Below are 21,609 nucleotides of genomic sequence, written 5' to 3' on the forward strand. Positions count from 1 at the left end.
TATTTTTTCATATATAACAATATCAAAAGTTGAAAGCTCTTATATAATGAACTTTTTTTTTCTTTCGTTCCATTTTTATGGTCACAAAATTCAAGAAAAGAAGACCTGAACGCTAGAAGTTTTCAAAGACTTGCAAACAGGACAAACACCAGTGAACACATCACATTCTTTACACAAACTCAAGTGCCTACACGGCACAAGCAACACCGATACTTCCTTCGCGTTGCACATTCTGCATCTCATCCTCTGGTTCCCCATCTTCTTGTTGTTGTTTGGGTCAATGTACGATGAAGCTGCATCATCTATCTCGCTGTCTCCAAACCCTTCTTTACCTTGATCTGCAGTCACTTTCTTGTTGTTGTTGTGTGACATTGCTTGTTGCAGATTATTCTTTAAGGCAATAACCACAGACTCATTGTACTTTGCTCTGTGGTGCCAGTTCTGAGCTTCCGTCGTCACTTGCTTTATCCTCTCCACGAGCTCCTTGTTCTTCCTGTTCATGATCTCAATCTCCTGATCTTTCTCTTGAAGCTTCCTGCTCACTCCTTGCTCTACTGTGTTGAGAAGAGACGCGATTTGTCTCTGTTTAATATCTCTCACTCCTTTCGCCATTTGAGCTGCCTGAAAAAACCAAAACAGACACATTACAAAACAAAGAACCTGAAGGAGCAAAAAACAGAACACTTAACAGACACGATAAGTGTTAGGAAGCATCGTGTTATTGTCGTCTCTGTTAAAAGTTCTCTTTAACATGTTTGATGTAATTTATGTGATTCAATAAAGATAAGATGTTATATAAAAACAGAGACGATCAGTACCTGGAATTTTAAAAATTGGTCGAGTTCATCTTTTTGTCTATGGAGGTGGATCCGAAGACTATCATCCAGTGACTGAGAGAATGGAGAAGCAGCTACGATGCTGCCACTAGCGGAAGTCACTGAAGAGTTGCGTTCCTCGTCGTCATAAGACAGTCTAAGACCAGTGGAGACTAGATTCTCCTTGAGGGCTTCTTCTTGAACACTATGATTATGGTTCAGAGACATCTGAAGCTGATGTTGCCTTTGGATGTTGTTGTTATTACTAATGCTTTCTGCTTCCCTCCCTCTTTTATTAGGCCGAACCATTGGAACGAGATTATCATTAGCAAAATAGTTTACAGGATTAACAGTAGTGGATCCACCTCCTCCCACTGCAAAAAAAAAACAAAAGACATGATTCTCAGTTTCTCGAGTTTAATTATGTTTGAGATCAGACAAAACAGAAGAAACTTACTGGTTCCGAGTAGGTGAAACTGATTGGATTGTGTGTTTGTATGGTATTGCAACTGGTTCTCGTTCATGAAAACCTGTGGCGCGGTGTTTCCATTGTTTCCACTTAGCATCTTCTTCTTCGATGAACGTTTATGTAAAGTATACAGAAGGCAAAAGTGTGAAGCCTGCAATCAAGGAAGAAGGAAGCTGTTAGGCAAGACAAAACATAAACCATAACAACTAGTTTTATAGAGCAAAGAAATGTAAAGGGAGACAATGATGGATCATACAACAGGGTTTGATATTTTGAATCTATAATCAAACAAAACCAAAGAGAACAATATATATATATATATATAACTTTTTTATGATTTTGCCTGATGAACTAAGGTAAGGAAGAGAGAATTGATTGATTGGTTGGTTCAATGGTCAATAGTCAAAGTTGCATATTTATTAACTTATTTGATTTAAGGTAAAAATCTAAGGGAACATGGAAAGGTTACAAAAATTCAAAGAAGGATCTGTAATCCAGAAACAGAGGCCCTAAAGAAATTGTAATTTTCCAAAAAAAAAAAAATAATAATACCTTTTTCAGATTGATTTAGTTAATCTTTAGTTTCCTTTCGGATCCTGCATAAGAAGAAACAAAATCATCATCATGATTTATTTAACAAAAGAAGCTTGATCCTTGTTGAATTTTTGTTTTTTTTTTAAATCAAAAATCCCAGAACAATAAATTTTAAACTGATCAAAGACAGTTTAAGAAATCAAGAGAGAGACGAACCGATGAATGAGGGATCTCGATTAAGAAAAGAAGATGCCTTTGTTGAAATGAAACGGCTATAGAAGAAGAAGAACAACAAGATCCAACTAAATTAAAGCCACAAGATAATTAAAAAAAAAACGTATTTTTGAATAAGAAAAGTGAAGAGAAGAATACAAAAGAAAAATGAATGATGATGGGATTATGAGTAATTGAGCGGGTGCGATGGAGCAGGCCAGAGTGATGAAGAAAGTGGTGGAAGTTTGGTTTCGATATTATTTACTTGTATGACAAAAGTACAGGAACTCTTTTTTTCTTATTTTAAATTTGAATAGGAAAGAAAACAAAAAAATGGTTGATGATGATGATAGAAGTAAATGTAAATCACCAAAGAAACATGAACCGGTGCTGCTACTTTTTCGTCTCTCGTGAGTTGTGTTGTCTATCTCATCTCTCCCTCGTTAAGCTAGCGTTTCAGTTTTCCATTCTTTTTGGTTAAAGATGGTAGGTTTGACTCATTTTTAACAAAACCTATTCATTACCATCAGCTTTTTTTGTTTAATACGTTTCTCCCAATAACCATAAGAAAACAAATGGTTATTAGATTATTGATTTCTTATTTTCTCTAGTTTTTTTTTGACGTGTCATCTTTTATAAATGTAAAATTATGATTAATGTTTTTATGTTAAAAACGTTTTTAAAATATAAGCATAGTTGATAAGTATTCTGAATTCATAAACACTTTTGTTATGATTAAGTACTATGACATAATGAGATTAGCTAATTTTAGTTTTACTTTATCTTATTTGCTTTTCTTATTGACTAGAAAAGTAAGGCGTTTTAAAAACATCTAAATACAGTACCTTTAATTCTTGTAAAAAAAAAACAATACATTTAATTCTGGATTTGTTTGACTAAAAGTAGTTACATGATAGATTATATATCAAAACTGTTGGTGAAAAAAACATGGAACATGATTAGTGTCATCATGCTAAGTTAGATCTAAACACAGCTGTGTGATCGCGTATGAGAGCAATAACTTATAGAAACCGCATGATTAATACAAGCGCAAACTGGCATTAAAACTTGTATTAGAAACCTCGTCATTTCATGATTTCACATGTATCTAGTAATTAGACCATATGATTTAGGCGTGGGCATATTAACCGAAACCCGAACCCGAACCCGAACCGACCCGAAAAACTCGAACCGAAAACCGAACCGAAGTTAAAAAAAACCCGAACGGGTTTAGGATTCAACCAGTCCGGATACCCGTACCCGATTGGTTATATCCGATACCCGAACCAATTACCCGAAGTACCCGAATATACATATATATATTACTAACCCTAAACTTACATCTTCCAGTCTCATTCATCTTTCCGTCTTCTCTTTTTTCAACATATATGTTCAGTACATACTTAAACTCATTTTATGACCGATTACATGTATGAATCACTATACTTTGCGATTTTGATTTATGTTTGATTACAAATAGGATTTGCGATTTGTTTTCTCTTTACTCTTTACATAGGCATGAACTCAAACATTCATGATTATCCAGGTTTGATTTGTTTGATTTTGATATTTGTTTGATTTTGATTTATGAATAGATGGATTCTTTACCATTTTCTATTCAAGATAATACAAATAGAAATTACACGAAAGAATACAAACTCGTGTTCCTCAACGTAATAACAAATCAAAAAGATCACAAATCTTATATTAGGTTGTTCAATCTTCTAACTTCAACAATATTGTTTCTGATCTCACAAAGGCAAATCAAGGATACATAGAATTTTTTTTTACTTGTTACACAGTTCGGTTATACCCGAAATAACCCGAACCCGAATCTTAAAAACCCGAACCCGATCTGAAGTATAAAATAACCCGAATGGGTTCTGTACCGCTTTATCCGAAAACCCGAAAATCCAAAGCACCCGATCCGAATCCAAACTGGTACCCTAACGTCCAGGCCTACATATGAATATCAACCGCGGCGTCAGAGAAGTTGTTTTAAAAATGTATCAAAGTATGAAATACACATAAACCATTGAATCGTTTAGTTTTTTTATATATTTTAACCACGATGTTTACATGTGGGAAATTCAATTTTATTTCATCATCTGACTATAATTTCATTCTCTAACAACATGTATTCGGCAACCATAACGATGTTTGTATTTTAGTAATGCGAAATGTAAGTGTGAATACTGAATATGCAGAGAGTGATATGAAAATGGAGATAAAATAATAGTACTAATAATGAAAAATCTTTTCACGTCAAATTCAAAGTCAGTACACGGATTCCAGAGTAGAGGAAAAAATTATGACAGCAGAAGAGAGATGGTCAACTAATCTATAGGGTTATTTACGTCTTTTCATGCAAATTTAACCCCAAATTCTTACGACTGTAACGGTAGAAGAAATGATCAAAAGGAGAGAACGTGTCCGCCGTGATCTCGGTGTGTTTAAGAAGAGAAGGAGCCGTTTTAATTACGAGTGGGACCCATGCGCCTGGTCGTTGGGCAAATATGGCGGGTAAGGTTTTGGCGGGGAAGGAAGCCCCTTTACTAGTAGTTGGTAGTTACCATGTGACTTTCTGGAAACTTGGACCGGACCAAACCATCGCACGCCAGGTTTGTCGGAGGAAAATTAATTGCTTTTTTTTTTGTTAAACACGAAAACAATTGCCATAGCTTATTATAAAATATTGCAATAATCAGTCGTTATGTTTGAATATAAAATCTGGATATTTGGAAAAGGAAGTAAGCGGTGGGAATTAAAAATACAAATTATAATGAAAAATATGTAATGGACAGGCTTGTTTCCATTGGTTCGTCAAGGAACCGAGAGTAATCACTTTAGCTAATAAATTCAATCCACTAATATTGTATTGCTAGCCTAAATTTATTTTAATATGTATTATTGAAATTACAAAGCTTTATTAATTTTGGTTTATAATTACAACTCAGATTTTGTGTGTTTGTAGTATTTGTGGTTTAACTTTTGGTTATGTACAAATAACCTTCGTTTGGAGCATCTCCAAAAAAAATTTTTATTTTAAAATTTTGCAAAACTTCAAATATAAGGTTTGAAGGTGTTTCTCTCCAAAAATAAAACTTTATATTAAACCTTAAAACTTTTATATTTTACATAACAGTCCTTATGTTTAACAAAACTTAACTAAAAGCATAAATCTTATATAATAACTATAAAGTATTATAAACAACTATAAATATTATATTAAAATATTCCATGTAAAAACATACAAACTAATTCATTAAATTTAAATAAGTTACATAATTATTCAGTATAATGACTTCCATAATGTTCACATATATGATCAATTAAGGCATTTTGAAATGATAAATGAACTTTTTTATTTTGTATCTTGTATTCAATTTTTTGTATTTTGTATTTGTTTGATGTAATACTATTTTTATATAATATTTTTTGTACTGTTAATACAATATTTTGTATTAAAAATGACTAAAATAATTAAACAAGAAAGTTAATAACATTATTTAAAAGTTATAAAAAAAAGGACTAGAAAGTAGTGAACCTTAAATATAAGGTTTTATACAGTGAAACCTTATATCTGAAGTTTCGCTGTACAAAACCTTAAAATTAAAAGTTTTAAGGTTACTTTTGGATTACACAAAACCTTATATTTGAAGTTATAAGATAGTTTTTTGGAGAGGCTCTTCGTGGGAATATCATTTAGATGCGTGTTTGAAAAAGAAAAAGCTAAAGGTTTCTAGTGGTTGCAACCACACCAACGCAATCAATTTATTATTGTTTGTACTATTTTTTGGTAACGTTTCACACGATATCCAACTAATAATTGATTGAAGAATTGTTATTTCAAACAAAAAATATTTGTTATGCCTTGTACGATTTAGCTTTTGACGATGTCCAGTGCATAACCTTTGCTTTTTCTTTCAAGTTGTTAATAGAGATTCTCTATTCAGCTCTAAATACATTTCTTGAACTTTCTTGTAACAAAGAAACTGAACTGAGCCAACCAAGATTAAAGGAATGTAAGAAACCTTGAGCGTTGAAAAAAAAAAAAAAAAGAAACCTTGAGCTTTTCAGTTAATTTCAGAAACTAATTTGAATCAAAGTTAAGATGAAAATTTGCATCCATCGTATTTGAGTCAAATATAGTTGGAAGATTTTCTAAAAGTATTATGTTTCTTTCTAGGTCTGGGCCGGCTATATCATTCTTGCATGATGTAAGAAAAATAAGTCTCCCCGTCGTTATGGAGTTTCGTGTACATATCATCTCCCATATTATTACAATTTTTTTTTTTAAACTTCATATTATTACAAGTTTACAACTATACTAAGAGAATCTTTCCATATGTTTGATCTGCGTTCAACTGTTCACATACAAGATTTTATCCCTAATCTTGCTTGTGATGGGAGTGTCTATTTTACCTATGAAAATGCTTGAATCGCTGCTGCTCATATTTTAACTAAGTAACACTGACATTTCAATGCGATTTATGAAAATCAAAAGCTCTAAATATATTAATACATTATGATGGTTTTTGGAAAGATCTTAAAGAATCGTAATGTTTAACACCCGAGAGCAGTTCCTGCCAGTGCACAAGAGTTGAGACTTGGTAGATAGACTTAAGGCCCATTGAATTCATACACACACAGACACACACTCGTCAGTCACAAGAACCACATCAGTCATCACAAACACTTATCTTCTAAATTTGAGCAGAGCCTCATAGTTCAACTTTCTAGTTGCCTCATCAATACACCAAACTTGTCGTGTATGCATGACTCGAGTGGCATTAAGTTGGCCACACAAAATTCATGAACATTAGAGAGTAGTTTCTGACATTGCACAAGAGTTGAGACTTGGTAGGTATAGACTTAAGGCCCATTGAATTCACATACATGCACTCATCAGTCATACGTCACAAAAACCAAATTTCGAACACTTATCTTCTAAATTTGCGGAGAACCTCATAGTTTAACTTTCAAGTTGCCTCTATACACAAAACTTGTCGTGTATGCATGATTCAAGTGGCATTTGGTTGGCCACACAATTCAAAAGGCAAACGTTTACAAGGGACCATTCACTTTTGTAACATGCTTTTAGCCAGATAGGTCATACTTATCAAGGAATTGGCACTATATTCCACATAACCATTTATTAATTCCCGGTTAAGGAATCTTATTATATAAAGTTTGGTTCTTCAAAATTGCTAATTAACATGATCGCGACACATGACAACTATATAATTCAAGATTGTGACAAATGTTAATCTATCTCATAATTAAAAATATATATACTAAGATATTAACAAAAATGAATTTTATTAAAAAGTAATTAAAATATTATTTAAATTATAAATATTATTTAATAGTAATTAATTAAAAGATAATTGCAAATGATTATTTTATAGTAATTTTTCTTCTAATATTGTGATATGTGTTTAAAATATAATGATTAAACATATATATAATAAGATAATAAAAACGAATTTTAAAAATTATTTAATAGTATATATAAAGTTTGGTTCTTCAAAATTGCTAATTAACATGATCGCGACACATGACAACTATATAATTCAAGATTGTGACAAAATATATATATTAAGATATTAACAAAAACAAATTTTATTAAAAAGTAATTAAAATATTATTTCATAGTAATTTTCCTTTTTTAAAATTCTAATCAAAAGATAATTGCAAAAGACTATTTGATAACAATTTTCCTTATAATATTGTGACATGTGTTTAAATATATAATGATTAAACATATATACAATAAGATAATAAAACAAAATTTAAAAATTATTTAATAGTAATTTTTTTTTAATATTTAGTAGTAATTATTTTAGAAATTTTCTTTTTACAAAATCCTAAAAAAAAATTGAAAACCATTTATTTAATAAAATTTTCCTTTTCTAAAAATTTGGTTCTTCAAAATTTTTAATTAACATGATCGCGACACATGACAATTATATATTTTAAGAATGTGACAAGTATTAATCTATCTCATAATTAAAAATATATATATTAAGATATTAACAAAAACAAATTTTATTAAAAAGTAATTAAAATATTATTTCATAGTAATTTTCCTTTTTTAAAATTCTAATCAAAAGATAATTGCAAAAGACTATTTGATAACAATTTTCCTTATAATATTGTGACATGTGTTTAAATATATAATAATTAAAAATATATATAATAAAATAATAAAATGAATTTTGATAAAAAAACTACTTTTAAAATTATTTAATAGTAAAAATATATTAAAAAAATTATTTAGTAGTAATTATTTTAGAAATTTTCTTTTTCCAAAATCCTAATTTGAAAACAATTTATTTAATATAATTTTCCTTTTCTAAAATTTTAATGAAAATATAATTATAAAATATTATATTGAGCTTGGTTCTTAAAAATTGCTAATTAACATGATTGTAACACATGTCAGTTATATATTTAAAAATGTGATATGTGTTAAACTATCTAATAATCAAAATATATATACTAAAATAATGAAAATGATTTTTCTTAAAAAATAATTATAAATATTATTTAATAGTCTTATTATTGGGGGATTTACCAAATATGACTCAAAACTTGACTTTGACTGCAAAACTATATACCCAAACTTGAATCAAACGCAAAAATAACCTAAAAGCCTTGTGAAATTACAACCAGCCCCTTGTGACCAAAAAAAAAACATAACTCATTTTTACGAATATAGCCCCAGTAAGTCGTGTGAGATGCTGGAAGTCGTCTAGTGTAGTTGATCTTAAAAATAATTTTTAAATTTTTAGAAAAATGTTTTGACAAATAAAAAATTAAAACCATGTAATTATAAACAGTTTTAAGTAATGTAAATTAAGATATAATAAAATTGAATAGTTTTCAGCATAGATGAGTGAAAGTAGTTAATCATGATATTCTTTGGTTTTTGACAACATATGTTGTAGTATTGTATGTATTCTTAGGGTTAGATTTTGGAAAGCTTGAATGTTTTTTTGAAAAATTAAATTTTTACCTATAAGTGTTTATTTTTGTGTATAGTAAACACTTTTGAAGTTTAATTTGATTTTATGAAGTATTTATTATTATTATTATTATTATTATTATTATTATTATTTTTAGTATTTTTATAAAAAGTTTGGTTCTTTAAGGTACTAATTTACATGATTGTGACAATGTTAGTTATATATTTGAAAATGTGATATGTGTTAACTTTCTCAAAATAAAAAATATATATACTAAAATAAAAAAAGCAATTTTTATCTTAAAAATTAATTATAAATATTATTTAATAGTCTTATTATTATTTATTATAATGTTTGTTTTAAGAGATACTGAAAATAGGGAATTATAAAAGATAAATATTAACTTTTAAGAAAAAATGTTAAACAAAAACTAATTGTAAAATCCTACAAGTACAAAAAATTATTTAGTAAAAAAAATGAATAAAAAATAAATTTTAAATAAATAATATTACTTTTTAAAAGCCTAATTAAAAGAAAATTTTAAAAGTACCCTTATTATTGTCTTATAAGTAACTAACTTTCTTTTTTTAATAGATAATTTTGTATGTTAAAAAAGTATGATAAAAAATAGCTACAAATAGTTCACATCTATATTCAGATTTAAGTTTCTACATATTATTTTTACAAAACACAATAGTATTTACATGAAGAGTATTACCTCAATATTTTTTTTTTCTTGATACAACTCAACTTTTTATTATCTTTATTACATCTGATGATGCTAACATAATTTTATATTTTGATGTTGTTATCGTACATGAGTATGTGTGAATATGATGAGTATGTGTTTGTATGTATAAGACAAAATATATAAATAATAAACATAATTTTTTCTATTAAAAATAAAATAGTTGTATAAAAATCTAAAAGAAAAATTAAAATAAAATAATTAATTTCCTTTTTAAAAGTCTAAATAAAATAAAAATATAAAAATAATCTTATTTTTCTTATAATTAACTAACTTTACTTTTTAATAATTTTGTGTTAAAAAATATAAACCAAAATTAACTTCAAATATTTCACCTCATATGATTGTGACATGTGTCAATTAAAAAAATAGATTGTGAATGTGTCAATAAAAACTGTCATTATGTGAAAATAACTTCTCATTTTCCTAAAATCCTAAATAAAAGAAATTTCTAAAAAAAAAATTATTTTCTAATCTTTACCAATTAAGAATTTTTTCTTTTTTAAAAAAAGTTCTGACTAGAGAGAATTGTAAAATTTTATTTAATAGTAATTTGTACTTATAAAAATTAATGATAAACATGATAGTAAAAAAATATTAAGTTAACAAGAAAATTTGTAAAAATTATTAGTGATATTGGAAAAAATGAATTTTGAAAACGGCAACTTTTAAAAATAGTTAATATTACTGGAAATAATTATTTGAAAGGAAATTTATTTTTCTAAATCCTAGAAAAAATATAATTGTAAAAAATTATGTAATATTAATTTCCTTTTCTAAAATCCTAAAAAAATGTACAAGAATATTTGATAGTTTTTTCTTATTTATATAAAAAATCCTAAACAAAAAAAATTTGTATCATATTTTTAAGTCCTAACCAAAAGGGAATTTTAAAAAATTATTTGATAATATTTTTAAGAGAGTATTTGATGATGAACATGATACAAAAAAATATTTAATTAACAAAAGAAGTGTAAAATTAGTATTGATACGAAATGTAAATTTTCTTTATTACTAACTAAAAATAATTATTTGATAGCAAATTATTTTTTCTGAAATTCTACAGAGAAGATAATTGTAATAGGTTATTTGATGGTAATTTTTTTAAAAAAAAATCTTAAACAAAATTGTAAAAGAGTATTTAATATTATTATTGTTAATTGTAAATAGAAACGAGATTTATAAAATAGAAATTTTTCCTTTTAAAAAAAAAATCCTAACAAAATAAAATTTTAAAGAATTATTTAATAAAACATTAAATTATTACATAATAACATATATAATGTGGTCATTGACTCGATTGGGGTATTTGACTTTCATTTTTTTTACTTTTCATTCAGTTTCTTATTTCGGATTGTGGTCAGTTTAAACGTTTAGATATAGTATTTTATCTAATCATAAGTACAAAGTTTATAACAATTCATCTATGTACCATGACTATAAAATACAAATATTAACTTAAATTTATGTGTAAAAATGGATTTTAATTATAAAATAAATCTCAAACAACATATATAAAAAACAATCATAAAACTATAATAAAATTATTTACTATTTTATAGTTTTTATTAAATTAAAACATCACACAAAACCCGTTGCTCATCTCTTGTTATATATAATCTAAGGATATATTTCGATTTTCTTATAATAATATCGTAGGACCGACCACAACAAATGAAAATTAGGTTTTGGAAAGGGTTTTGGTTCGTATTTGAATATCTGTTCGATTGGTCCAAAAGTTTTTCGCCCGATAATTAAGTCTTTGAAATCCACATTACCCGATTAAGGGTATGACTAGTTTCTCCGGTACAACGTGCAAACGCAGCTTTTGCGAACCGCTCTAAACCGTTTCAAACCGCTCTAAACTTCATAAATTCAAAAGTTGGTTCCAGTTTGCGTTTGCGGTTGCGGGAGGATAAATTATTTTTCTTTTTTTTAAAAATAATATAAATACAAAAATAAAAATATTCTTAAATTATAAAAATACTAAAATATATCTATTATATTTTAATTAATATTATAAAATTTTAAAATAAAAATATTATCTATAATTTTTAAAAATTTAAAACTTTAACTTTCTAAATATAATTTTTATATTTATTATAATATTATGATTTTTGATATTTTTATAATTATATAAAATGTAAATATTTTTAATTTATTATTTAATCGCTGCTGCATTTGGTAGTTAATCAATCACAAGTATCCCGCAAATGAACCAATTTCTAACCACAGAACCAGTCGTACAAATCTCTTAAAACCGCTAGAAACCGCAACCACCCGCATCCGCAAACTCCCGCAACCGCAAACACAACCGCTGCGTTTGAACCAGTTACACCCAAATAAACTGACAAAAACCCTCATTAAAGTTTGCTAGATTATATATTTCCTACGAATTAAGAAAAAAAAAAGTGAACTGTGAAGTCATAGTCAAAAGACAAGTTATAATCAACTAAAAAAATTGTGATCAAGTTGGAAAAGTGACAGATATATAGAGAATCTATCCTTTGGATCCTCTCCTCTATTTGTAGCCCTTCACTTGGATTTCTCTTGGATAACTCATTAAATAACACTATCCAATAGACCCACATGTGTATCAGCGTATGTGTATATGCATGTGTATCTATATTTAAAGGCTTCATAATCTTGTCACAATAAAAATATCTTCATGTTTTGTATCTTTCCGTTATAACTCAAATAATTCTCTTCCAGAGTTCTTGGATTTGTCCCCAAATCAATTGGAGATCTAAGAAGACGAACAACCTTCAAAAGAGAAGAAGAAAATGTGTACTCATCATGATGACCAATCACAACAGAACCTCCCTTGTCTCCATTGCCAACCACATACATACATTCGCATGGTACGTCTATCTATACATATATACAGTTTATGCGTGTTCTTTTTTTTTCCATTATGCGTTTTTATTTGGTGTAATAATCCTAAACATTAGTTGTCGACTTTGGTAGGTTCAACATATGATAGAGAGATGCATTATACTCCGTATGACTCGTGACGAATGCGTCAAGGCGTTAGACCACCACGCAAGCATTCTACCGCTCGTTACGCTCACCAGTTAGTCTTTATAAGCATTACACATATATAGCCTTTGTTTGTACACAATCTATATATCAAAATTGGGGTGATATTTTAGATAAAGGGTTCCAGGAAATTGGGGTGAATATTGTGATGAAGGTTGGATTATGTTAGTCATTTCTATATCGGCAGTCGACACATTAATTGATAGAACGTCACAAATGTTTATTTTCTGTTTGCAGTTTGGAGAGGACTTCAAAGGGAAAATAAGGATTTCTTTGAAACGTATGGGCATTTCGTCTCTCCTACGCCATTCTTAAGTAAGATTTAATCGTGAATAAATTCCAAATTAATTTCTCAATCAACATATCTACCAAACATCAAGAAATAATGATGTTTGAAACGCTTTTACGAGAGTTTTTTTTTTTCCCATGACTTTGATCAGGTGGATATGTTCGGAGATCGCCGAGGTTTGCGAGAAGGATATGATATAGCGAAAGACTTTGCTTTTAGGCTTTTAGATATGTAAGAGAAAAAGCTTGAAACCTTGGTTATTATAGATAGCTAAGATGAACTAATCATCTTATATATATGTAGACCTTTTATGTGAAATGGTTTCTCTATTATTGTGTTATCTATTTCTAAGCTTGCTTGTTTAGATGCAGTCTAGTAATTGAAAACCCTTAATAAGAATTATTTTACGTTTCAGTTGCTGTTTTTTCTTGCTCCAAGTGATTCCATCGGACCATCGAACGTGGCACAAAGATTAAACCAATCCGCTCCGCATCTGAATTTCAGTTTGAATATGTATATGATATCAGAGTAAAACACTTAAGACCTACGAAGCATTGAGTACAGTATAGCATATTGAATTTATATTTATAATAAATTCATTGAAAACTACGAATCCAATGTTAAAAAGTTGGCAACAAAAAGAGTCAAATATATAGTACTGGAATGATGGATATTTTATTTCAAATATCTATGACTTATAAGTGGAAAATAAAAAGTAGTTCTTGTATGTGAGAGCATCAGCATCGCTGAAACCCATTCCGTTTCTTAAAATTTTTTTTTTTTTATCTGTTTTTTTTTCTTTAAAAGAAAAAAAAGAGAACTAATCGCGAACCGTCAAGGTCCGCAAAACAGCGTAAAAAACTAACAACAAACATCTCTTATTTCACAACATGAAACCACGTTTTTTCCCATTTTATAGGATCCACTCCACATTTTCCTGCTAAATACCCTTGATAAAGATGCTCTACGTTTTGTTTAAAGAAAGGACACTCAAGCCTGGTTTAGTCCGGTTTTTAAGTGATATGGTTGTGAGGTTGAACCAACAGAAGAAAAAAAACGAAGGGACCCATATCTTAAACCGAACATAACCCGGCCTTGTAACAAAACAATTGCGATTGGTCTGGGCAGTTCCGAGATTCCTTTTAAAAAAGATATACGCACGCGAAGACAAAAAAAAAGGTCATCCACCTTCCTCTCTTCCTCACCTATGTCAACCAACTAATATAATACGACAAAAAGATCTTTGCTTTTTTTTTTTTCTTCTGGTTTCTCATTAGAACTTGAGAGCATGCGATAAAGAGTCTTGTCTGAATCATCCGAAGAGTCTCTGAATCATCATCGGAACAAAAGGGTATTTTGTAATCTTCTGTTCCTAGGATTTTCACTTTTATTTATGTTCTGTTATTACTACACATATATACATATAATCTGCTCGATATAATTGTTTGTGGAATGTTTTTGATTTAGAAAAATTGAAGTTTGTATTCTGATTGTTATCCGCTAATACATAAAGGTCTCTCACCTTTTTGCTTTTCCGTTGGAATCTTATAGGACTCTGTTGACTGTGTCATGGCTACTGATACAACAGCCTCAAGTTACTGGTTGAATTGGAGGGTCCTTTGCTGCGCATTAATCCTCTTAGCTCCACTACTGTTAGCAGCAATTCTCATTTGGAGATACGAAGGCAAAAGAAGAGAAGGACGAAAACACCCCGGGACATTGTTCCAAGACGAAGCTTGGAGTACATGTTATAAAAGAGTCCACCCTCGTTGGTTGCTTGCCTTTAGAGTATTCTCGTTTGCTGCAATGCTGTCTCTTCTCGTTTCAAATGTTGTTCGTGATGGAGGTGGCATATTTTACTTCTACACTCAGTGAGTTTTTAAATCTTTTCACTTAACTTTTCTGAATTTTTCTTTGAAGTGAATGAAAAAGATTCAAACTTTGTTGCTGAAACAGGTGGACTTTTACTCTTGTCACACTCTACTTTGGGGTATGTATATCTCTCTCTTTGAACTTTACATGTTGAGGTTAATGTCTTAGTTTCATAATCCATGATTCTTTTTATTCTTCTGTAGTATGCTTCGTTGTTATCTATTTACGGATGCTGCATCCACAATAAAGAAGCTGGTGGTAACATAGAGAGTTACACAAGCATACATGATCCAGAACAAGGCACTTATAGACCACCAATCACCAGTGATGGGGCGGGAACTACACCAAAATCTCCCATTGAACATTCAGAAGCACCCGTCCGAGAAGCAGCAGGGTTTTGGGTTTATGTCTTTCAGGTCCAGTTCCAAGTAAGTTCTTGTTGGGACTTGAGAAAGTGAAGACTTTTACAATGCCATCTCAAAGCTTCAGAATGACTTATAAAAGTTTTAAGCAGACTTGTGCTGGTGCTGTTGTGCTAACAGATATCGTGTTTTGGGCGTTAATCTACCCCTTTACTAATGGTTACAAGCTGAGTTTTGTAAGTTCTGCCTCTTCTCTAGAGTGATTTGGATTCATTTTCAATGATCACTTTATCCTAACATTATCTTAATTTGGATTGCAGCTTGATGTTTGTATGCATTCTCTCAACGCTGTATTTCTCCTCGGTGACACATGTCTCAATTCATTAGTAAGTCTTCAATAAAGATAGTGTGCGGATACATGAATCTCCTGCCTTTTCTTATTTAGAACTTAACAAAAAAAAAAATCATCTTTCTTCACTGTTCCAGAGGTTCCCTCTGTTCCGGATCTCTTACTTTGTACTCTGGAGCTGCATTTACGTGGCGTACCAATGGATAATCCATGCCTTCAAAAACTTATGGTGCACACTTCTTCCACCGTTTTATTTTCTTCATAAGAGTTTTTAAGAGTTTTTTGTTATACGTATATGTTTTGTGCAGGTGGCCATATCAATTTCTTAGTCTTTCTTCACCCTACGCACCCTTATGGTACCAATCATCAACTCTTCACATCTAGTATGTACCCTGGAAAGTTTTCAATAGAAACACTTGTTGTGATCGCTTCCTAATGTTTGTGCAGGTACTTGGGAGTGACAGTGATGCATATACCGTGCTTTGCCGTCTTCGCTTTGGTCATAAAGATGAAGCGTTCCTTGCTACGGCGTCACAACTCATGATAGTTTTGGGTTAAGTTTTCATCCTCTTATCTGTTCATGAGATGATGATAACGCATGAGGAGATCACTGTCAGGGAGTCATGGTCTAAGTCAAACACAAAATCAGAAAAAGTCAAACACAAAAAATGGATTAGAGGCTAGCTAAGGGATCTCAGGTTAAGTCCAAACCATAATTTAGGTCTTGTTTAGTTTATGATCAGAAGAGAAAACAAATGATAAATCTCTCTCTCTCTATTCTTTTTGGTTAATCAATTGATATATGTCTGCTTTGACTTATTTATTTTTGGTAAAAAGATGGCTGCTTTGTTGTTAGACGAGCGCACAAATTATGGAAAATGTTTACAGTGAAAACTAATCCTTGTATATTAAAAGAGCATTGTAATAGACAGCAAATAATGATTTGATAATAAATATGTTAACGCATTCACGCTATATTCACAAATGTGTTCACACTATGTACTTTGCGTTTTTTAATATAAAACTCACATACATGGTTCCAATAAAACTCTGGATTTTTCGGTTCGAATAAAAATAGATAACGAATCAAAAGCCAAAATATATATATATTGTTTTTATTGTTTACGGATAAAGTTGAGAAAAATATTCATAAATTTTGATTCGATTCAGTATTCGTTTTGATTTGAACAAAAAAATCTGGATATCCGTAACTTTACGAAACAAATCAAATACTAAAATACAATATCCAAAAAAGAAGCAAATCACAAATACCAATATTTTTAGGAACATATATCTAATTCGATCTGTTATATGCATATATATATACACATATATGCAAAGAATTATATATATTATACTTTATATCAGTTTTACAATATTTTTATGAATTAAATTTATTATATTAGGTACTAGAATTAAAAAAGTTAAATAATGTTTTATTTTTGTAATAAAATGATATTATTAAAATTTTCAATTATTTTAAATTTTTTATTTTATTTACGGATCAAATCGGATATTCTTTAAAATTCTAAAATATTTCGGATATCCGAGTCACCGAATATCTAGGTGGCTAAAGATCGAATCGACACGAATGCTTCCAAATACCCAGATATTCGATCTGTGCCCACTCCTATTTACGGATACAATTTTATTTTCTTTATATGAAAAAAATGACTAATGTCAAAGCCTTTTTTATTTTAAATTAATTTTAATTTTATCTTTCATGTATTATTTTGAACAAAAATATCATTTAATATTAATTAACAATACATTTATATATTTGTCAACTATTTTTATATAATTTTTACATACACATACATGTGCATCTTGATGTGAACACTTTGTAACTAAGTATTCACCACAACTGAAGTATCTAATTTTTTTTAAAAGTTGAAATATTTTTTCTTAATGCTTCTTTCACTACCGACCAAATTGTAGTGAAATGATTTGTCTTAATAATTTTTTTTCTTTTTCTTAAACTATTTTTTGTTTAGAAACTATAATATGAAACTATTGGTTCGGCATGATGACTATCTCAAATTCATAACATGAAAATAAACAAATAATATTATTTTTTGGTTTTTACCGGAAAAAACCAAAAAATCAAACATTTTAACCGAATAAACTAAAATGAATATTAATTTAAAATAATAGTTATATTTTAGAAGATTAAAAACAAAAAAAAAACTTAAAACCGAACCAATATCCAGATTAAACAGATTTAACGTCTTTTTATTAAAAATAACGAAACTAATAATCACATTCCGCGCAAGGCGCAGGTTCTTACCTAGTTTTTTATATTTTATAAGTTATAACAAATCGAAATGGTTAAAGCTGAACGTTGGTTACAAGTTAGGTGTCAGTCATATTATAAAATTGAATGAACAATTGATACAACCACCAGCTTTTCCAGGGAATGAGAGAAGTTGCAAAGTCTTGTAAGTTGTAACAGAAAATAAGTTGTTAATCAAAATACTTAAAAGATGCCTTTTCCAGTTTTCCTAATATAGTATACACTTGCATATAAGTATTGTAAGATATTAGATGTATGGTACATGAGATTATTATTTGAGCGTTTAATAGACTACTCAATAAAATCAAATATGGTTTTGAACAATATAATTTATTTTATGTTTTATGAGGAAAACCAATCATTTGTAAGTTGCAAACTACAAATTAGAAGACTAATGTGAGATGTAGAACATCTTTAATTACTTGGAAATACTTAAACCCACAAAGATAAATAAAATATGAAAAAAAACATGATCATCATAAAAGATCATGAATGAAAGTATGAACGAAAGATAAATTTTAGAAGATTCTTGACAGTTCAATTATAAATCATTCAGGATAGTTGATGCTGCTGGAGATTGATAAGTCTAGAGTAAGGACCATTCTCATTCTCAATGAGGCTATTGTGGCTGCCTTGCTCTATGATCTTACCTTCTTGTATAACACTTATCATATCTGAGTTCTTGATCGTCGATAGCCTGTGAGCCACTACAACCGTGGTCCGATTACTCATTAGCCTATCCAATGCTTGTTGTACCTAGTATAAACCAGTTAAGTCTTTGTGAGAAATCTTGATCCAAACCATAAAATACTAAGAAAAAATGGCTTACCACACGCTCTGATTCAACGTCCAAGGCGCTTGTAGCTTCGTCAAGTAGCAGAATTGCTGGATTCTTGAGGACGGCTCTAGCGATAGCGATCCTTTGTCTCTGGCCGCCTGACATCTGAATGCCACGTTCACCAACTTGAGTTGAGTAGCCTTCCGGGAGAGAGCAGATGAAGTCGTGAGCGTTTGCAAGCTTAGCTGCTTCCATGACTTCAGACTCCAGTGCTCCTTCTTTTCCGTACAAGATGTTCTCGTAGATAGTTGTCGCAAAAAGAGCCGGTTCTTGTTGAACCAGACCGACGTGTCTTCGCAGCGATTTCAGTTTCAGAGTCTTGATGTCGTGTCCTGTAATAATTTTGATTTTAAACACATTTCTTGTGTAGCAAGATACATATGATCAGAGTTTCTTGTAACTCAAGTAATTAGTATAAGAGCTTGCACTCACCGTCTATCATGATTGTACCGGCTGTAGGATCATAGAACCGAAGAATAAGCGAAAGGACCGAACTCTTCCCGGACCCGCTTTGTCCCACGAGCGCCATGCTTTTCCCATAAGGAACAGTTAGGTCGAAATCGCGGAAGATAGTCACATCAGGCCGTGAAGGGTAGCTGAAATGGACACCTTTGAGCTCAATAGTACCTTCCACATTACTCAGCTCCTCGCCTTTATCTCCAACGACTTGACTTCTTCGGTCCAATAGCTCGAAAACCGAAGCAACCATCTGGTTTCCTTTAAGTATATCAGGGGCTAGAGCCAACACTTCACCCATCACTAAAGCTGTAACTATCAAAACCATGAATGTTTTCATCACAGACTCGAAACTTGATAATCCTTGCCCCATCAAAACCGATCCGTACCTGCAAAAACACCTAACGTATCAATATCTTTGCAATCTTATCTACTTGATTTCTCTGTGTATGAAAATACCAGAGGGCAAGGCCGTAGGAGGAGAAGATGAAGAACTGAGACACGCCGTACAAAATGCCAGCCGTCTGTCCACGCCTAAAAGAACGTTCAGAAGGTTCTAGAAGCTCGTTGGAATAAAGTTCAAGAACCTTATCCTCGGCACAAAAGGCAGCAACGGTTCGAATGTTGCTAATAGCCTCTCCGGCCAACATGTTAGCCTTTAAATACGCTTTATTCAAGTTTACTCCATAGCCTTGCATGAAAAGTTTCTAACAAATACAACCACCAAAAAATATATAAAAAACGTTATTGCTTAAATATGAAATAAAACAAAACGCAATAAACTAGTATTTACCTCACTAATATGTCCGCTGATGATCAATGGATATGTTGCCAAGACAACAAGAGTGAGGCGCCAGTTTAGTATAAAAGAGATGATGAAAGATGTCACAACTAGTCCAAAATTCTCCAATAGAATCGTCGACCTATCGACCACGATCGTTCTAAGCAAAGTGCTGTCGCTTTCAAGCTGCGACGCTAACATTGAGCTAGTGTTATCCACTTTATCAAACCATCCAATTTCATTCCTCAGGATCGCTAAATGTACAAAAAAACAACGACCAGACATTAGATCCACATATCAACTTGTTAATAACAAACTCAAAACAAACACCAAAAAATATTTAGAGATAAAATATGATTGAGTCAAATAATTTGTCTTAAGGTTTGTATATTGATAATGTAAATAAAAATTTTATAACTTTTTTATTTATATTTATACAGCTTCAAAAATATGATTTTTTTTTCTTCCTATATAAAACTTCTTTATTAATTTAAAGTGGTTTTTTTAATCCTAAAAATAATTAAATGGTACTCCCTCTGTTTCAGATTAATTTGCGTTCTATATTTTAAAATTTGTTTCATTTTAAGTGTTGTTTTATGTTTTTAATATATTTACAGTAAAATTCTATAAAATAGTAATGTTTGGACTATATTATTTTATTAATTTATAGAGTTATTAATTTATAAAATTTTACTTTTATAGATTTTTTTCAAAATATTTTTTTATAAAATAAGAAAAATATTTGATTTTACTGTAAATACATTAATTAAATTTTTGAAATGCGACTTTCATATGATTTTTATTATATGACTTGGTATACATAAAATATGTTTCACAGAATTTAAATGTGTTTTTAGATATAATTTTATTAAATAACATCAAAATATAATGAAATATAAAGAAAATATAAAGAAATTTTTATCATGCATATAAAACAAATAATACAATGGTTTGCTTGTACTTATATAAAATATATATATATATACATATAAATTATTAATTTATGATTTGAATTGTACCATATATTTACATAAGATTTTCTAAAAAATAATTATATTATTATCTTATCAATTTGTGTCATATTTTTGAATCAGTCCAATTTTGAACTCCAAAAAATTATTAATTTACCATGTTTATTAATTTATCAAGTATTACTTTATAGAGTTTTTACTGTATTTGTTAGTTTTTCTAATTTTATCTTTATTCTTTTAACTCATCAATTAACAACATATTTGTTGTAACAATTGTGAGAAGGAACAGAAGCGGAAACAGATGAATAAAAGCGATGTAACAACGACACAGAGATTTAACGTGGTTCACCAACTTGGCTACGTCCACGGGCAAAGAGAGATCTTATTATTGGAGGCGATATTGAGTTTACAGAGTGCAAGTTTAGAGTTACTTCGAATACAAGATATATATAGTAACATCTCGCATCTAAAACCCTAGACTAAACGGACTCATGGGCTTAAGCCCACGATCAGATGTAACATCCATAATAACTTGATGCAACGCTCTTGATGCAACCGAGTCGGTATGATGTACATGATGTAACATCCATCGCCTAGATGTAACATCCA

At 29.9% G+C, this 21,609-nt stretch overlaps 4 protein-coding genes across 6 annotated transcripts in view; 2 read left to right on the plus strand and 2 right to left on the minus strand.

Moving 5' to 3' along the window:
• Positions 1–20: 20 nt before the first annotated feature.
• On the minus strand, positions 21–2,486 carry LOC106343887 (probable BOI-related E3 ubiquitin-protein ligase 2). Of its 2 annotated transcripts, none has more exons than XM_013783237.1 (5): positions 2,402–2,486; positions 1,837–1,880; positions 1,273–1,435; positions 819–1,189; positions 21–621 (listed from the first exon to the last, which is right to left on the minus strand). In XM_013783237.1, exons 3-5 carry the CDS (start codon positions 1,379–1,381, stop codon positions 91–93), a joined length of 1,011 nt encoding a protein of 336 aa, XP_013638691.1. In that variant the 5' UTR covers positions 1,382–1,435; positions 1,837–1,880; positions 2,402–2,486; the 3' UTR covers positions 21–90. The 2 variants fall into 2 exon arrangements, with proteins under 2 accessions (XP_013638691.1, XP_013638690.1); XM_013783236.1 differs by lacking the exon at positions 2,402–2,486 and adding an exon at positions 2,035–2,369.
• Positions 2,487–12,346: 9,860 nt separating this feature from the next.
• LOC106293278 lies at positions 12,347–13,442 on the plus strand. The gene is made up of 4 exons (XM_013728932.1): positions 12,347–12,611; positions 12,718–12,823; positions 13,027–13,104; positions 13,230–13,442. Exons 1-4 carry the CDS (start codon positions 12,534–12,536, stop codon positions 13,271–13,273), a joined length of 306 nt encoding a protein of 101 aa, XP_013584386.1. The 5' UTR covers positions 12,347–12,533; the 3' UTR covers positions 13,274–13,442.
• Positions 13,443–14,247: 805 nt separating this feature from the next.
• LOC106292741 lies at positions 14,248–16,588 on the plus strand. 2 transcript variants are annotated; one of them, XM_013728393.1, is made up of 9 exons: positions 14,248–14,429; positions 14,630–14,949; positions 15,035–15,068; positions 15,154–15,378; positions 15,465–15,548; positions 15,633–15,698; positions 15,799–15,890; positions 15,970–16,044; positions 16,109–16,588. In XM_013728393.1, coding segments are annotated over exons 2-9 (879 nt in total). In that variant the 5' UTR covers positions 14,248–14,429; positions 14,630–14,647; the 3' UTR covers positions 16,110–16,588. The 2 variants fall into 2 exon arrangements, with proteins under 2 accessions (XP_013583847.1, XP_013583846.1); XM_013728392.1 differs by having other exon boundaries at positions 15,970–16,017.
• Positions 16,589–18,506: 1,918 nt separating this feature from the next.
• The window catches only part of LOC106344305 (ABC transporter B family member 10), a 10,467-nt gene continuing 7,364 nt past the window's right edge, over positions 18,507–21,609 (minus strand). The window contains exons 9-13 of the mRNA XM_013783708.1: positions 20,042–20,283; positions 19,708–19,955; positions 19,225–19,637; positions 18,784–19,124; positions 18,507–18,710 (exon numbers count right to left, since the gene is read on the minus strand). Of these exons, the coding sequence (XP_013639162.1) occupies positions 18,507–18,710; positions 18,784–19,124; positions 19,225–19,637; positions 19,708–19,955; positions 20,042–20,283 (1,448 nt within the window). The remainder of the gene's footprint in view (positions 18,711–18,783; positions 19,125–19,224; positions 19,638–19,707; positions 19,956–20,041; positions 20,284–21,609) is intronic.

This window comes from Brassica oleracea, chromosome C5 (assembly GCF_000695525.1).
Source record: "Brassica oleracea var. oleracea cultivar TO1000 chromosome C5, BOL, whole genome shotgun sequence".
NCBI classification, from domain to species: Eukaryota; Viridiplantae; Streptophyta; class Magnoliopsida; order Brassicales; family Brassicaceae; genus Brassica; species Brassica oleracea.

Coding starts and splice junctions, on each gene's coding strand:
- LOC106343887 (XM_013783237.1), bottom strand. CDS start 1,381: ATGCTAAGTGGAAACAATGGAAACACCGCGCCACAGGTTTTCATGAAC. Junction 1,190..1,272: donor GTTTCACCTACTCGGAACCA/GTAAGTTTCTTC, acceptor TTTTTTTTGCAG/TGGGAGGAGGTGGATCCACT. Junction 622..818: donor ACCAATTTTTAAAATTCCAG/GTACTGATCGTC, acceptor TGGTTTTTTCAG/GCAGCTCAAATGGCGAAAGG.
- LOC106293278 (XM_013728932.1), top strand. CDS start 12,534: ATGTGTACTCATCATGATGACCAATCACAACAGAACCTCCCTTGTCTC. Junction 12,612..12,717: donor CACATACATACATTCGCATG/GTACGTCTATCT, acceptor CGACTTTGGTAG/GTTCAACATATGATAGAGAG. Junction 13,105..13,229: donor CTCTCCTACGCCATTCTTAA/GTAAGATTTAAT, acceptor GACTTTGATCAG/GTGGATATGTTCGGAGATCG.
- LOC106292741 (XM_013728392.1), top strand. CDS start 14,648: ATGGCTACTGATACAACAGCCTCAAGTTACTGGTTGAATTGGAGGGTC. Junction 15,379..15,464: donor TCTTTCAGGTCCAGTTCCAA/GTAAGTTCTTGT, acceptor AGTTTTAAGCAG/ACTTGTGCTGGTGCTGTTGT. Junction 15,699..15,798: donor ACACATGTCTCAATTCATTA/GTAAGTCTTCAA, acceptor TCACTGTTCCAG/AGGTTCCCTCTGTTCCGGAT.